The sequence below is a fragment of the Rutilus rutilus genome (assembly GCF_951802725.1).
Source record: "Rutilus rutilus genome assembly, chromosome: 24".
NCBI classification, from domain to species: domain Eukaryota; kingdom Metazoa; phylum Chordata; class Actinopteri; order Cypriniformes; family Leuciscidae; genus Rutilus; species Rutilus rutilus.
The window spans coordinates 24,520,139-24,538,457 of record NC_140228.1 but is presented as its reverse complement, the minus strand read 5'-3'; the positions used below and the strand labels follow the sequence as shown (position 1 = coordinate 24,538,457).

General features: G+C 36.3%; 2 protein-coding genes across 10 annotated transcripts in view; one reads left to right on the top strand and one right to left on the bottom strand.

The window, feature by feature from the left end:
• The first annotated feature begins 3,366 nt into the window (after positions 1–3,366).
• LOC311283903 (protein adenylyltransferase SelO-like) lies at positions 3,367–16,290 on the top strand. Of its 6 annotated transcripts, none has more exons than XM_084398667.1 (18): positions 3,367–3,610; positions 3,687–3,805; positions 5,035–5,163; positions 5,251–5,315; positions 5,603–5,659; positions 5,825–5,923; positions 6,243–6,310; positions 6,398–6,485; positions 6,569–6,638; positions 6,740–6,812; positions 6,918–7,001; positions 7,376–7,505; positions 7,582–7,626; positions 7,708–7,789; positions 8,710–8,802; positions 8,894–8,973; positions 9,055–9,098; positions 15,211–16,290. In XM_084398667.1, the coding sequence occupies exons 1-18, from the start codon at positions 3,427–3,429 to the stop codon at positions 15,396–15,398; spliced, it is 1,698 nt and encodes a 565-aa protein (XP_084254793.1). In that variant the 5' UTR covers positions 3,367–3,426; the 3' UTR covers positions 15,399–16,290. The 6 variants fall into 6 exon arrangements, 5 of the variants coding, with proteins under 5 accessions (XP_084254793.1, XP_084254794.1, XP_084254796.1 ...); XM_084398668.1 differs by lacking the exon at positions 15,211–16,290 and adding an exon at positions 13,696–14,230; XM_084398670.1 differs by lacking the exon at positions 15,211–16,290 and adding an exon at positions 12,897–13,672.
• The window catches only part of LOC311283901 (NACHT, LRR and PYD domains-containing protein 3-like), a 91,364-nt gene continuing 87,393 nt past the window's right edge, over positions 14,349–18,319 (bottom strand). For 3 of the 4 annotated variants that reach the window (XM_084398661.1, XM_084398664.1, XM_084398662.1), the window contains 3 exons: positions 17,016–17,186; positions 16,298–16,473; positions 14,349–15,087 (listed from right to left, as the gene is read on the bottom strand). In XM_084398661.1, the coding sequence (XP_084254787.1) occupies positions 15,083–15,087; positions 16,298–16,473; positions 17,016–17,186 (352 nt within the window). In that variant the 3' untranslated portion in view covers positions 14,349–15,082. The remainder of the gene's footprint in view (positions 15,088–16,297; positions 16,474–17,015; positions 17,187–18,319) is intronic. The other variant, XM_084398663.1, reaches the window with a different exon arrangement.

Genomic DNA, 18,319 nt, shown 5'->3' with positions numbered 1-18,319 from the left:
AGGTAGCATGCATATATTCATGCATATATTCATGCATATACATTCATGCATACACATATACAATACATATGAAAAGTGAGTAGTCACAGGAAAGAACAATATTCCAAAATCACAGAAAAGGTCTATAATCTATCTCCTCATTTAATCCCGGATAGTCCATTGCTTTGAAACTCCATATCCAAAAGGTTTCACGTTGCAATAACTGTTTTAAAATATCACCTACACGTATTGATTTTTTTTAATAATTTCAATGCCCTGAATTCTCAAAGATGAAGGGTCACTATGGTGTATTTCTTTATAGTGTTTGGCCATAGGGTAATCTTCGTTATTGACTCGAATTGCGTATTTGTGTTCATAAAACCGCTCTTTTAGTTTTCTTTTAGTTCTGCCCACATAGAAACACCCACATGGGCATTGTAGGCGGTAGACCACATATTCAGAGTTACAGTTAATAAAACCATTAGTCTTAAATTCTCTCTGCGTTCTCAGATCACAAAAAGTCTTACTTTGAATGACACCCTCACAATGACTGCAAGATCCACATAGGTTCCCCACAACCCTTTTTCTAGCCATGTTTTTTGTCTAGGACCTGGAAGGTAACTTCTTACAAGTTTGTCCCTTATAGATGGTGCCTTCTTGAACACAGTCATAGGCGGCTCTGGAAAAACCTCTTTCAGAATGGAATCACTTTGAATTAACCCCCAATTGGTCTTAATTATTTGTTTCATTTCAGAGGCACTACTACTATATTGGGTAACAAAGACAGGTCTAGAGTTGTTTTTAGCCATGTCTTTCCTCCGCTTTTTTTTTTTTAGTAGATCAGAGCGTGTTGTGGAGCGTGCTTTTATTATTGCTTTTTCTATTATCATTGGTGAGTAAGCCCCTAGCCCTGAACCTTACTGTCATGTCTTGAGCGGCGCCTGCATTTCGAAATCAGAGTCATTATTGCAGATGCGTCTAAGACGCTGAAATTGTCCAAAAGGAATGTTATCTTTCAGGCTCCTTAGATGGAAGCTGTCAGCCCTCAATAAAGTGTTTCTATCTGTGCTTTTCCTATATATTGTTGTGTGCAAAAGATTATTGTCATCTATGGAGATAGTCAAGTCCAAAAAATTAATAGATGTTTTTGAATGTTCAATTGATAGTTTTATATTAGGGTTAGTTGTATTGATGTACTCATGAAACTGCAAAAGTTCTTCCTCATTCCCAGACCAAACAAAGAGGATATCATCAATAAAGCGTCCCCAAAATACAATCTTGTCACAGAATTTGTTACTAGATCGATTATATATGTATTGCTCTTCAAAGGCTTGTAATCCACCATTCTCATAATCTTGTATAAGTTTTGCCCTCTTTATAGTGCACACGTTTTCTACATATATAATTTAAATTAATTTGATGAATGGTCTTAATAGCTCTATTAGAAATAGAGAGACAAGATGCAGGATAGATACACCTAGAGAGACTTTCCATTTTAGTTAAATAAATCCTTCCAAAGATAGACGAATCCCTTTGCATCCGTGCATCAAGCCTGTCTTTGCATTCATTCCATCTATCCCAGACATTTTGCTTTTCCATCATGACCTCATCCTTAGAAATGTTTATGCCTAAATATCTGACATTCGACTTGACCGGAATATTATATGCAATTTTAAGAGGGCATACATGTATGGTAATAATTTCACATTTGCAGATATTGAGCTTTAAACCTGAGAATTTTGAAAAATAGGTAACTATCTCAATTACTTTAGGAACTTAATTTTTTTTTTTTTTTTTATTAGGAGAGCCAGCATCTCTGTAGCCAGAATAAACAACGAGGGTGAGATGGGGCAGCCTTGTTTAACTCCTCTCTTGATATCAAATCTGGGTGAAGTACGTGTTGCTAGAGCCACTGAACTATTGGTATTTGTGTAGAATAACTGAATAATATTACAAAAAAATGTACCAAACCCATACATTTTCAAACATTTAAAAAATAAATGAACGCTCTAACATATCAAAGGCTTTATAGAAGTCTAAAAATAAAATAACCCCATCATCCTCTATTTCTTGATTATACTCCAGCAAGTCCAAAACCAGTCGAATATTGTTATGTATAGATCGGCCTCTAATGAACCCCGTTTGTGTCTCCCCAATAATTTTGGATAAAGTTTCAAGCGTTTATTATATATGTGGGTTAGTAATTTATAGTCATTGTTTAGTGAAGTTATAGGTCATAAATTGTCCAACAATCTGAGTCTTTTCCTGGTTTGGGAATAAGCGTGATTAGACCTTGTCTCATTGAATTAGGCAAAACCAAGGTTTTAATTTCCTGAAAAGTTGCAAAAAGAAATTCCCTTAATAAGTCCCAAAAATGGCGATAAAAATTAGACATAATACCGTCTGGGCCAGGTGATTTATCCAGTGACAGACACATAACAGCAGAACCAAGCTCTTTAATTGTTAATTCTGCATCACATAACATTTTGAACTGTTCATCTATAATATGAGGAACAAATTCTCCAATTTTTTTCAAAGAGGGAATTAGAGTCTAATATTGAAGAGGACGAAGAATATAAATCCTGATAAAAGTTGGCGATTTCTTTAGCTATTACTTGTGAATTAGAACACTCTGCACTCTTAATAATGAAAGTTTTAACAGAGTTTCTTTCTTGCTGCTTTTTTTCTAACTTACAGAAATAAGCTGAGTTTTTTCCTCTTGATCTAATATATGACCCCTTAGATTTTCTCAGATTTCATCCAACTGTGATTGCAAAAATAACAATCTTGACCTATCATCCTCCGTTAAACTTGGTTTGTTAGAATATTCATTAATTTCTTTAATAATAGAGGTCTCTTTTAAAGTATGGGGTTGCTGAAGGTAAAAGTGTCGAGTCCAGACCAGGTGCCAATACACAAAAGGGGTGTGGGTGGGCTTAAAACATGTTTACATTTTTACATGTAAAAAATTACATTTTCATTACATTAATTTCAATCATAGAGATTTCAATCTTCTCCAGTAGTATTTATAATTTTTAAGTATTCAGTATTTTTAATAGACGGCTGGTCACATGGTACCTGTTACTTGTTACAGTACAGATCGGAGGTTGACCATCGTCATAGTTGTCTCTGATCATTGTAGAGACGCTTGTTTAATCATTATAGTGAGAAAGTTCCGAGAGTTTCCATTTGTACGACAGCTTCTGAACCCATACAATGAATAGATTTAATCGGTTATGGTTTATAACGCGCATACATTTCCAAAAAGACAAAACAGTCCCGAATATTGCATAAATGGAGCATTGGGGTTTTTGAGCCGATGAGCGCCCTCTGGTGGAACATTGAAGGATTGTTTGTGTGACAGTTCTGATGTTTTCCTCTAGTTACGTGATGTAAGGAAGTACAGGACATAATATAGTAAACAAATATGCCTGTGAGTTTGATGTAATGACAAAACATGGTTTCACGTTATTTTTATTTTTATCGGCCGTCGTCATCGCTACATTTAGGGACGAACAAGAATTCTGTGAGAATGAAAATTGCAATGAAAGAGAGTTCGATAAGAGTCACTTTTATAGCAATGTGAAACACTGTGGAGAAATACCACTGGCATTATCACATAAACTACTAGGTAAGATACAGATATGAGTGCCAACATGCTATTTTACACGTTGACTTTGTTTTAATCACTTCTGTGTGTTTTACAGATGCTCTCCCTCTCGATGAGGTTGATGGTAATGTTGTTCGTACTGTGAAGAGAAGTGTGTTTTCAGAGTCTCAGCCCTCTCCTCTGAAAGAGCCCCTGACACTGGCTGCTGTGTCACAGGTCAATAAACCCATCCACTCATCATAATTTACTGAAACCTTGTGCTTCACTGCAGTAAAACCTGGGGATATTGTTGCAGTAACTGTGTAATTTATGAAACAGAAAAATACAATGGAGCTAGTACCATCTAACCACCAGTCAAAAGTTTGGTCACACCCATTCTTTATAATTTTTCTTGTCCACATTTTAAAATAGTAATAAAGTAATCATCCTCATCACCACCAATAACATTGTCATCATTAGCATAATTTTGAACTTATTAAGGCTGTTGTTACAAAGAAGTACATTTCATCATACTTTTAAAAAGAGAAATTATGAAAATAATATAGGCTAGTTTAAAATAATACACTTTGGTGCAAACTGAATATGTTTCGGACACTTAATTGCATCATGTTAACTGAAATTAAATGAACATTTATTATAGTTTTTAATTTATATGAAATTTAGTTAGTTGAACTTAAGTGTGCTTCTTTTGACCCACTTAAGCAGGACTTATGTAGCCTACGTCTTTGTATGAAATGACTTCAGTTGGCTTTAAAATATGGTGAGTATATGGTAAACTAACATATACTTTAATATAATTTCTATTTAAACGTTCACATTTAAATCATGGAATTTAATACATATTTGTAATTCCACATTTGTAATAATGAAGTTGCAATTTAGTACATTATTTAAATGGAACATTAATCAACTACAGTTCAAATTATAGTACTTTATGTACCTTGGTATGTTAGTCAACACATCACTTTAAGTGGACTTCTTTAAAACACAACAATATATTATTATATAACAATATAGAACATAATGATTTAAAATGTACTTTAAAATGAAGTTTTTAATTTGAGTTTTTTAACTTTAAGTTGTGGACAATTTATTTTTAGCTATTATACTCTATTATATATATAGCTATTATATAATGCTAGCTTAAAAATTGGACCAAACACTTACATACCAATAGAAACACTTTATCATAAATGTATTTAGTCACAAACAGTTCATTTATTGTATTTAATTGTCAGTTATACTTTTATAAATTTAGTCAGTCATAAAGTTTTTAATCAGCTAATGAACTCGTGGGCCACTTGGACTCTTTACAGAACCACCAGTGGTCTGAGGATCACAGTCTGAGAAAACTGCTTTAAAACAAAACTGGACCATGGTACCATCACAGCACTTTTGTGTAAATGTTGTTTCTGCATATATTCAGGCTCTTTTGTGTATTTCAGGATGTGTTGAGGAATATTTTGGATCTGAATGAGTCTGTCATTCAGAATGAAGAGTTTGTCCGTTGTGTCAGTGGTGGGAAACTGTTTCCTGGCTCTGTTCCACTGGCACACAGATACGGGGGCCATCAGGTAAAACTGACCGTCGCTTCAAACCCGACAGCGCTGGCGTAAGACAACCAGAGCAAACATGTCAACCATGTGTTATTATTATTATAGTTTGGTTATTGGGCCGGACAGCTGGGGGATGGAAGAGCACATTTGTTGGGTGAATACACAAACAGGTAAAATCATCCTGATCATCAGCGTTCAACAGAAATCATCAGTTGTTATTGTCAGATGTGACTTTTCTGTTGTGATGCATGTCAACTTTCCCATAATGTTGTTTAAGATTAAAGAATGGAAAGTTTGATCTATACTTACTGGTTTTTCAGCAAATAGATGATTCTGTCATTTTTTTATCTAATTCTCACGTAATGCTTAAACATGCGTCTGAGCAATGACATCTCTCAGTTTAGAACTGTGACAAGTGTTAACCGTTAGAGCGGTATACAATCTCTCTTCTATCCAGAAAGGGTGAAAGATGGGAAGTCCAGTTGAAAGGCTCAGGAAAGACACCGTACTCAAGGTGAATATCAGTTCCTGCTGCTCAATATTTTTAAATGCTTTTAAAGTAATTCTGAGATATATTTAGTTGTAAATGATCTTACATTATGACTCATAGTGTGTGATTCTCTGTCTGGCAGGAGTGTAATGGTTATGCTGTTTACTGTACATGATGTTTTGTGTGCAGGTCTGGTGATGGACGGGCTGTGATTCGCTCCTCTGTGAGGGAGTTCCTGTGCAGTGAAGCCATGCACTTTCTGGGAGTTCCTACCAGCAGAGCCCTCAGGTACAGACACACACACACACACACACACACACACACACACACACACACACACACACACACACACACACACACACACACACACACACACACACACACACACACACAGCAGAGCCCTCAGGTACACACACACACACACACACACACACACACACACACACACACACACACACACACACACACACAGCAGAGCCCTCAGGTACATATGGACATGCACAAGAAGAGTAATATATGTGTTTATCACATTCAAATGTTTGGTGTTGAATATTATTATTATTTTTATTTATACTTTTTCCATTTTTTTGCCTTTATTGTTTGTCAGTCTGGTTGTGAGTGAGGAACCTGTTTGGAGGGATCCGTTTTATAATGGCAGTGTCATAAAAGAAAGAGGTAAAATACGATCAGATTTGTAAAAATCGAGTAACTAAGTTCTTTATCCGTCCTCAGCTTGATGTGATTGTTCTCTGTATCTATCAGGAGCGGTTGTTCTGCGTCTGGCCAAGTCCTGGTTTCGGATCGGTTCACTGGAGATATTAACTAGAACCGGAGAGTTAGATGTCCTACGGTATATTAACTTTAACTTGGGAGATAATATTTTTTTCTCACTCTTATTTGCTTTTTAATTTCTTTTTAATTTTAATTTTCAAGGACGTTGTTGGACTTTGTAATTAAAGAGCATTTTAAATCTATCGCAACAAATGACCCTGACAAGTATGTGGTGAGTATCTGTGTCTCTCTGCTGTTTAGCTGTAACACAAGATTATTTTATATTGTCTGATCAGTCTCACTATATTTGAATGGTTTTCGTGTTGTGTGAAGGTGTTTTTCTCTCGAGTGGTGAATGAAACGGCACATTTAATCGCCCACTGGATGTCGGTTGGTTTTGCTCATGGTTAGTTCACTCTGCTTTATTTGTTTAGTTATCATATAGATTTATCATTATTGATCAAGCTTAATATGCAAAATGCACAACAACATGATCTGCATCTTCACACAGGAGTCTGCAACACAGATAACTTCAGTCTGCTTTCTATCACTTTTGATTATGGCCCATTTGGATTTATGGAATCATATGACCCAAGTATGTTTCTTTGTCTAACTTAAACTTTCATAATATTAGCAATCATCTTCCTATAAGTTAAGTTTTTAAGCTTTTTGTCATTTTGACATTACACACACACACACACACACACACATATACAATACTGCAAAAGTGGAAAATTGTATGAATAGTAAGCTACTTTAGACCTAATATACATTTTTTGTATACTTACAGTATACATACATGGGTTGAGGGGCATGATTAATTGCATAATTTTTTTAATCCATGACTTGTTTTATTTTACTTCATTATATTCTAATAAGTTAATGTGAAACAGACAGCCATAATAATAACATATAATAACTGTATTGTTAAATGTGTGTTATTGCCACAGCATTGTTTCCTCTGTATAGATTTTGTCCCCAACACGTCTGATGACGAGGGCCGGTACAGTATAGGAGCTCAGGCTAATGTTGGCCTGTTCAATCTACAGAAACTTCTAGAAGCTCTGAAACCACTGCTGACCTCAGATCAGCTTTCACAGTAAGAGATCGTTTTGTTTTCTGTTGGTATTGGTCTGGAATAAAACAGGTGATTCGTGTCAATTCATTTACTTCAGATCTCAGCAAATATTGAGAGAGTATCCACAAATCTACCATCAAAGGTGAGCCTGTCATTAGACAATATAGAACACTGTGTTCATCTCTGAGTCATTCCTGATCTCACTTTACTGTTTCTGTTGTAGATTTCATGAGCTGTTCAAAGCAAAGTTGGGCTTTCTGGGAAATGAAGAAAAGGATTCATATGTGATTGCATTTCTTCTAAAGGTAAATATTAGCTGGATTGTTTTTTTCTCTAAAGCCCCTTTCACACAGCGCATTGAACCCGGGAAATTGCCGGCAAATTGCCGGAACGCCTTCTGTGTGAACGCAAACACGACCCGGGATTGATGCCGGCATCGATGCCGGGTTGGGGACCTAGTAACATTGCCTTGTTCAGTCCCGGAACGCGCGCTGTGTGAACAAAAGCCGTAATAATGCCGTGTCGCAGTGATGACGCTGAAGCGCGGGATCGTTCGCCAGCTGTGAAGCGGTACGTAATGCGCAAGTTTATGATCGAATCAGAGAAATAAATGCACAAGCGTGGTTTCCCGAGAGAGAAATCGCAGTTCATAAGCAAACTGAAGACACTGCTGAGACATTACAAGTCACATCGATGTCACGTGTCTTTCCGGGACATACACGGGTTGTGTGTGAACGCGCTCTCTGATTCCGGAAAATCACTGGCAGTGTGAATGAACCAAAATCAAACGAACCCGGGTCAAATCCCGGGTCACTTTATCCGTGTATTTTCCGGAATCTCTGTGTGAAAGGGGCTTAATTGTACTATAATTAATTCATGTGATAAAGTTATTTGGCCATTCTTAGGAAATGATGTCATTTGGTGTAAAAAAAAAAAGTTAGGAATCAGTAAGACACACACACACACACACACACACACACACACACACACACACACACACACACACACACACACACACACACACACACACATATATGTATATATATATATACAATACACACACACACTTTTTTTAATTAGATTTCTTTTTTATTATTATTATATATTTAATGGCCAAACCAAATAGTTAAGTTCAGTATGGAGTTAAATCATTAGTAGATCACACACATGGCAGCATTTCCTGAGATTGACCCATATAATGTTGTGTGATGTGTGATGTGTTGAGCTAATGGAGGACACTGGAGCAGACTTCACTATGACTTTCAGACAGCTGAGTGAAGTGACCCTGTCCCGGCTTCAGAAGGGATCCTTTGCTCCGGTACGTTTCCTCTCCATTCACTCCCACAGCAGCCGCAATATCCATAATCATGATTTCAGTCCATTAACTGTGACTGTGTCTCTCTTGACAGTCATTGTGGGCTCTTTCAGACCTCTCATCACACAAGCATTTCAGAGACTGGGTTCAGCTGTATTTACAGCGTCTGTCGAGGTAATGTTGCTGTAATGTAAACTCGAACTCTTTAGAGGATTAAAAATGAACATCACTTGATGTTTTAATCGTCTTCTACAGGATAATAAGTGACTCAGATGAAGTACGACAGCACAGAATGCAAGGTATGTTTTTGTATATGTTATATGATGCAATGTTATATATTATGTGTTTATATATTGTTACAGTAACACTACCGCTGAAATGTTCAGGATTGGTAAGATTTGTTTTTGAAAGAAGTTTCTTATGCTCACCGAGGCTGCATTTATTTAATCAAAAATACAATAAAAACTGTAATTTTGTATTACTACAAGATATTAGTATACTGTGAGATATTAGTACAATATAAAATAAATTATTCTATTTGAATATACAGTATTTGTGTAATTACAGTGTTTTTCGATTGCTAAACGACAGTGGGCACAACTGGAGTCACATGTGCAAAACTCTAACTACAGTCTGCACAGCAGCAGTTCATGTGGACCAAACTGTAGTTCGTTTTTCATTGCTTGAACACAGTTTTCAAAACTCTACACACTTATCCCATGACTTTAACCACAACCTGCACAACATTGTGGATTTACAGCACTTTGTTCAAATGCTAACACACTGCTGTCAAACCTGTGAACCACACATTCAAAACAGAATAGATTTCAGCCTTGTGCCTTTCAAACACTGCTGATTGCAATTTCAGCTGAAAGGCTAAGCAGGGGCCTGTTTCAGAAAGGAGGAAAACTCTGAGTATGTTAACCTTGAAATGAGGGAAACTCTGAGTTTTCTGTTTCAGAATAGGAGGTGTGTTAAACCTGAGAAAGCAGAGTAAGTCAAGCCCGTTTCTGAAAGAGAGGTAACTTATACTCAGAGTCAGTTACCATGGTAACTTACTCTGTGAACCTAACCTGGTCGGGAGCAGGTTTTCTTCGGTAAACCCAGAGTTTCTATTGGTCTCCTCCCCTTTTTTAAAGAGGAAGTAGTGTTTAAACACCTCATTCATTCTTTCAGTACATTTTTATTAATAAAATTAATCTTTTATTAATAAATTAAATATTGCTATTTTTACTGTTTTTTTTTTGTAAATAAGATGAAGTCTATATAACTCCTTACCTTGCAATTGAAAATACAGTAGTAGATTAGAGTTACATAATGTAGTTGTAAACAAATTCTACAGAATTCAACTGGCATTTACTGAGAATCACTGAACTGTGTTGATCTGTGCAGCAGAAGTTGATGGACCGTCCTCCTGCTGTTCTTCTACACTCTTGGGGCAGGGGGAGAGATAAGAATACCCATGTATACTTAGATTTAAACTTCTATAGGCTACTCCACATAAATATGTGAAAAAATCTGAATGTGTAGATTGTTTGATGTGTAGACACTGTAGGCCTCTCTGTGGCAGCAGAAACTTTTTATCCCCATCGTCCTGTGAAGATGAGCATTTGGTCGAGTATAGCCTACACTTTATAACACTATTTGTCATAATGGTGTATTGAGTAGGTTACTTACAACTGCCTGGGGTTCTGTTGGGACAGGAGGCTCCAACAGACAGATATTACCATCAGAATCTGTTGGGACCAACAAAAACCCAAACCAAAGTAAAATAAATGGAAATATCAAAAATAGCCTATATAAAAAATAAACCACCTCTTACATTTTATGAAGGCCCTTGGATCTTTGGGACTGGCTCTGAAGTCCCTCCAGGAATTCCCTCAGCCAAAAATGCTGCTGCACTGCTAGACACTGGATGCTATTTAGTTATTTATGTCAAATGTAAAGTCAGGTAGCCTACACCCATGATATGCTCAAGCCTTACTTGATTGAATTATGTTTTCATATTTAATTTTCAGCTGCTGCCATGTTCTTTTAATACCTGCAGGATTGCACCTACATGAAAATTAAAATTAGGTTGAATAACATACTGTTCTTTCACCTCTGATATTATAACAGTTGGGTAAGTTACTTGTATTACTAACTACAAATGACATCTTCAACAGTGTAATTAGATTAATGTCTACTTATTACTAATTACTAAGTCCCATATCAACCTCAACCATTTCAACAATACAAGGAGAGACAAGAAACTGCACTTTTAATGCTTTCAAATAATAAACAATATACAATTGCATGAATTATTCTTGAATTGACCAAAGTGTGTAGAGGGAGAAGGTTACATAAAAAATATACCTTTTAAAAATGAATGTTAAATATACAGAATTGTTCTATAGTCTAATGCAATTACATCAGATTTTACTTTAAATTACAGAAGAATTAAGAGGAATCCCTTTAATTAAATTGCAGTATTTAGATTACTTGGTAATTAATTACACCCAACACTGTATAACTAATTAAAATTTAAAGGTGAGAAAATGCAGACCTCTTTTTGTATGGCGCTGTTGCCATGGTAACTCATAATATCTGCGCTCCATTGATAATGGCTTTTTATAGTTGTGGTGCACGCGCTTAACTCAGAGTAGGTCAACTCAGAGTTGATTGAACTAACTAATTTCAGCTGTTCTGTAACCGAAAACTCAGAGTTTCCCATCTCAGGGTAAGTCAACTCAGAGTTCAAGTTTTAACTCAGAGTTGGTTGAACCTCCTTTCTGAAACAGGCCCCTGGTGAAAGGCACAGGACATTATGAGGTACACAGTCGTTCTTTTTTATTCAACTAAATACATTTAGCAATATATAGGCCAAAAAAAGACTCAGTATAGAATACACAGGAGGCCACCGAACATCTAGCTATTCACAAGGAGGCGCAACAAAATATGAAATATATATAGTAACTATGAAAATAAATTCTTTGCCAATTAAAAATGGGCAAAATAGGTCCCCTTTAAGACTGTCTGTAACCATAACCTGCCATTTAAAAGTATAATTTCATTATTTCCAGTATTTCATATTTCTAGATTCAAAATGTTATATTTAAAACATTAGTTTCATAACATTATATTTGCAGTTATAATTTCAGTGTAAATACATTCATGAAAAAAAAAAAAGTGTTGTGATAATTTGTTGTTGGACTTTGGATAGTTTCTAAATCCCATAGAATGGACTGTATGTCTGTCTCTCAGCCATATTTTCAATCGTGGAAATATGGCATCTATAGCCTAAGATCGATATTGTTTAATCATTTTAAAATTATATGTTGAGTCTGAACATTACAGTTTTTCTCGATTGCTTAAACACTATAACCAGGCTTTTGAACTAAAATTTCAAAACCATAATGCCATTTATCAAAAAGCACACCCATTTCACTAAACTATAAACACTATTCCCTGTTTTGACACATGAGTCAAATTTGTTGAACTGTCACTGCAAAACTCTACACACAAATCCCTTCATTTCTCATTGCCTACACCATGTTGTCATGTATAAAGCACTAGCACTCAATATTGTTCACTCAAGTCAGCACAGCTTCAGCTCAGTTAGCACACAATTACCCAGGTGGAAACACTAAGAGTCAAAATTTAACACACATCAATTAGATCCTTCAATAGATAGATAAAGGGGCCCAAATCAGTTTATTGAGTTTTGGAACAATGGATCCAGAAAGACATGAAGGAAGAGATCGAGGAGGGATAAGGAGGAGGAGGACGACGAAGGGCAAGAAGACAAGTCTCAGATGAAATTCAAGCCACTCATGTCTTTGTCAATGGTATGACTATGAGGGAGGCTGGGCTACGAGTAAGGCCAAATTTGAGTCGCTTTACCGTCGCCTCGAGAACCTTCAGGGAGGTGTGGTGGCAAACAAAATTCTGTCACTGAATAAAAGACAAATATTTCCAATAGTCTTTGATGAGGTTTATTTTCTTGCAAGAAAAGGCCAGCAGTCGTACAGTCACACAGAGTGACACAGAGTGTAACAGTGAAGGTTGGCCATCCTTCATCCTTTATAGTCTTGACTCCCAGAATGTTATCTTTCTAGGCAAATGATGGTATTTCAACCATACGTGGAACATTCTTAGACGTGTTCATCATATTGTCTCCTTGAGTGGATCGAGGCCCTCCTGTCACCTACTAACACTCTTTACCATTCCAATACAATTCCACATAGAATAAGGTTTTGTGTGTGCTCTTTTACTGTCATATGATGGTCACACACATCTTACTGTAAGTAAGTAAATACTGTAAAAAAAAATTAGAGGAGAGAGTAAAAAAATATATAATTTTTTTTTTTGTGTGTGTGTGTTGTACATGAATGAATAAAAATGTGCCAGTGTATCCATTGGTTGTGTCTTTTGTGTTCATCATGTGAAAAGGTTTGTGAGGCGGGGAACCACAAGTAACATAACTTACCAGTTTTGGAAATGTTGTTTTGAATTTATTGCACCAGTGTGTTAGACTATGTTGTAGTGTGTGTGATTTTGAGGGCTTGTGTGTCCAGTGTGACGGCAAAGTTTGGTTTTTCAGCAAGAGTGAATGGTTTTGAGTGTAGAGCTTCATTTTGACCTGAAAATAGGATGTTTGGGGAATTGGGTGAGACGTTATGGATTTGTGTTTACTGTTTTGAGAATATGAGGCATAGTTTCAAGAAATGTGTTTAAGCAATCGAGAAAAACTGTAATACTTCTTATAGACCTGTGCTAAAAATGACAACCTTGTTGTATGACCTGATTGACTGCATTGAAGGTTTCCACATATAAAATCTAAATGATATCAGACTTTGAATGACCTATAAACCTGACAAACCTTTTCTGTTTTCTTTTTCCTATGAGGGTCAAAAGTCCTGAGATACTCCTTCAACTCCCTCTGAGCAGACTAGACCATTTTGCTCATTAAGATATAATCTTAAAGGGATATTTCACCGCTGGAAAGATGAATGTGTATTTAAATTGGGTCATTTATGTAGTAAAAATGTGAAATTATTTTAGAAGTTGGTGCCTTCTAGACTGAGAAAAGCCAGAAAATGTATTTTGGCTCATAGATGAAAGACAACTCCCAGAATGCACTTGCTTCGCTGCCCTAGAGGCCACTCCCAAGCCACGCCTACCGGTTACAGAGGGCAGTATCGGAAGAAATGATACAACTAGGCTACTAGCTGACTCGAAACTGAAAAGACGCCGTTTTATCGTGAGACCCCCCTATCCCCCTATGGGCGGGTTGAAAACATGTGGAACGAGCTCCTCCTCCTGGCTGTAGTCTCTCGCTTCTGGCCAAAAAAGCCTCCGATGACAAAATGACGATTTTTGCATCGTCTGAGGGGGACATGAGGGAGGGAAGCACGGTCATTCGAAAATACTACCGGGTTTCTACTGATACAAAGCTTAATGCTAATCGGTGAAGTATCCCTTTAAAAATAACAGATTAAATGAATTACAAGTCACATTTCGAATAGCCTTGGTAGCAATTACTGATAAACTGAGACATGAGGGAAAACTGAGATTTAAGGATAAAATTTAATAGGTCATGATATTTAAAAAACAAAAGAAAAAAACCCCCAGAAATGAATGTTTGATGAAATCATCTTCGTCACTATTTGCCGGTAACATTCATTTAAAATACTTCTATTACTCTTCTATAATCACATTCTTGTAAACTCTCTAAACTCTGTCACCTTTTCCTAAATAATAAATTACTAATATACACTGTCTATATCTTGTTGATTAAAATAATCTAATTGTCATTGAATATTGGAAGTTACACCATCAACATTGTAATCAAGCAGTGCAATATCTAATCAATAAAGTCATTTTCAGCACGTTTTACATTTACATGATCATTTAGCAGACACTTTTATCCAAAGCAACATACAAATGAGGAGAGCAATAGAAGCAATAAAACCAACAATATGCAAGTGATGTGACCATTCCCAGTTTAGTCTACAAAAAGATGCGTCTTCAGCAGTTTTCATGGGTCATCACAAATAGAATCTTCAAGTTCAAGTCCTCTATTAGATCATTGTGGAAATCTGACACACCCACACACACACACACACACACACACACACACACATACACGAGAGTGAGATCGCTGTGACGTCTTCCGTCTCTGCGTCTTTGGCCTCTGTGCCTTCGGTCTCTGTGTCTTCAGTCTCAGTGTCTTCGGTCTCTGTTGACTGTGTGACTGTGACGTCGTCTCTGTAGCGGCTCCTTATTCACCATCAGCTGATCCTTAAACTACAATTAAACACACAGAGTCACATATGGAGTATGAGACATTACTGCGGTCACATCACATCAGTAGATTCATTTCAGAACAAACACAGGCAGAGATACATACAGAGTACATTAATATTACAGCCAGAGATATAAAGGTGAGGAGAACATCAGAGCTGTTGTTCTGCACGCGGGTGAACGACAAGATGAGGAAGATCCTGATCAAGACCATTGTGAACAGATCATCGTGTCAGAACCACTTCCCACTTACCGTCGTGGAAACGAAAGGTTCAGTAGATTATTCGCATTATATGAATGATTCTCTCAATTAATTGTAATCTTTTCTGGGAGTGATCTAGATTCTTCTGTGACAATGTCCTGCAGCCGAGAGTCAGAGCGGACCTCCTGTCGGACAACATCTGTGTACTAACTGATTAAATGATAATACGGCATATGTAGTCCATTCCATAGAGACTGTGTGTGTTCTCAGAATAATGAGAACTAATAATGTTTATTACAGGATCTAAATAACTGAGCAGTTAAACTGCCCGCTGTTCTCCAGAAAAATCCTCCAGGTTTTGCACATTTTTAGGTTTTCCAGAATCTTCTGCATATTTGACACCTTTCCAACAATGACTGTATGATTTTGAGATCCATCTTTTCACACTAAGGACAATTGAGTGACTCGTACACAACGATTACAAAAGGTGAACACATTTACTGATGCTCAAGAAGGAAACGATGCATTAAGAGCAGGGGGTGTAAACTTTAAACAGGATTATGATGACGTGTAAATTTTGTTTAAAGATCATCTTATTTTTCATTTAGTACTGCCCTTCAGAAGCGAATACTTCCCTGTTTCACAGAAGACAAAATAATTACAATTTATCCTGCTCATGCAATTTAAAAAGTTTACACACCCCAGCTTTTAATGCATTGTGTTGCATCAGTAAAAACATTTTTTTTTTTTTTTTAAATATTTAACAAAAATTATTAAACTAAATAAAAAAAAAACTTAAAAAAAGAGTTCTTCAAGAAATAAAACTGTGTAAAACTGATGTTATTAAAATAATATGCAGGGAAAACCAAGTCCTGTGTTTGGTGGACCCTTTGTGTTACAAACCTTATTAGTATTCCAAAGTATTCTGAATTATTTAGATTAGGTTACAAAGCTAACGAAATATGTTACAAATGACTGTATTTTGTAATCTTTAGTAAATAATCTACTTACAAGATAGTGTCTCCAGTTTATAATGTGGATCATTCTTCAGATCAGAGAGAAGCTTCACGTCTGATTCTCTTAGTTTATTCTCAGTCAGATTCAGATATCTCAGGTGTGAGGGGTTTGATCTCAGAGCTGAAGCCAGAGCAGAACAACCTTCATCTGTGACTCCACAATCCCTCAACCTGTAGAGAACAATGACACACTCTTCACTCTCTCAGTTCAGATCAGTTTAGCAGTGAATCCATTATTAAAGAGGAAATACAAACTTAAAGCATAAATAAAATGTTTTGATGGATCATTGGACTGAGATCTAAAATGTCAAAGAGCTCAAAACATGATTATTAAACATCTAGTCTTTAGATCTGTACTAATACAGTACGTATGGAGTAATGATTTGTTTTAATTGTGTAAAGAATATTTTAAAAACAGTCCCTGCAGAAAGATGACCGTGATGAACTGCAAGAATAAATCCAGCATGTTCTTCATTTCTCAGTTCTGAATGTGTTGAGATCGAGTCGGTTTAAAATCAAGAGACTGAAGTGTTGATTGTGATGTGAGTGTGTATTTCAGTGACTCAGTCCTGCAGAATCATGTTCCTGAAGAGCAGCTCATGTGTTCAATCACTTACAGTTCAATAAGCGCAATAACAGCAGCAGAAAAAGGCTGAACATTTCAAATATAGACTTTACATTGTGTTTCATGCGTGAGTCATATATGATCTTACCACAGTGTCTCCAGTTTACAGTGAGGATCCTCCAGTACAGCAGAGAGCAGATGAACTGAATCTCCTAGTTTATTCCCAGTCAGATACAGTTCTCTCAGGTGTGAGGGGTTTGATCTCAGAGCTGAAGCCAGAGCAGAACAACCTTCATCTGTGACTCCACAATAACCCAACCTGTAGAGAACAATGACACTCTTCACTCTCTCAGTTCAGATCAGATCAGTTTAACACAAGGGTCCGCAGCCGTACTGCAGGGGGCCGTCAATTAATGCTTGATCACAAATCATTTTTTGTTAAAAAATTAAAACATGGTTAAAAAACATCACAAAGTCAAATTTAAATATAAGCACTGTCACATGAATGCAAGATCACCCTCAAACAACCTTCATCTGTGACTCCACAATATCTCAACCTGTAGAGAACAATGACGCTGTGTAAACTGTGTGTAAAATGACCAATTTATTAAAGATTGCAGTGTGTGATGTGATTTGAGTGTAGTGACAAGCAAAGCCACTATATTCTACACTGCTTTATAAAGGATGCCGGTTTTCCATGTGCTTGAGGAGAAACTGAGGGACAAATACCATGCAGTGCTGTAACTATGGAGTGATAAAGAGAGAACATTAATAACACCTGAAGTGTAACTTTATCAATTAAATGTACTATATTTTAGTGTAATAATAAGATATTTTTGTTTCTAAATATTTGTCCAACAATTATGATCCATTAATGGCCATTGAAAATAAAAAAATTTTCTAATATGTTTATTACTTATATTACAATTAGATTTCATGCTTAGCATTTAGCATGCTAATATATATTGCTAATTAATAGTTTCGTAGCAATCTAATACAATCTTACAATTCAGTCATGTGACACAAATATAAGAAATTGAATGAATTAATCCAGTTAGGGAACCATATTTAAATCACTTTAAAACTTCTTAATTGGGTTACTTGGAAATGACTTGATTCCATAATGTTGACAATTTTGTGAACAAATTATCTTTGTTGAACGTAATTGGTTCATGTGGAACTGATGTGCATGATTAAATCATTTAAATCCAACACACTTTTTCAGTGCATTGTTTTCTGTGTAAGGCCCTGTCCACACTACTGCGTTTTCGTTTAGAAACGGAGAATTAAAACGAATACGATCTCCGTCCACACCAGCGTTTTAGCTGCGTATTAGAATTGATCTCCGTCCACATTAAAACGACTGAAAACGCGGATCACGTGACCATTCACCAACACTGGGCATGCGCGAGCCGGTGTAAACACAACTTCATTGATACAATTATCCCACCA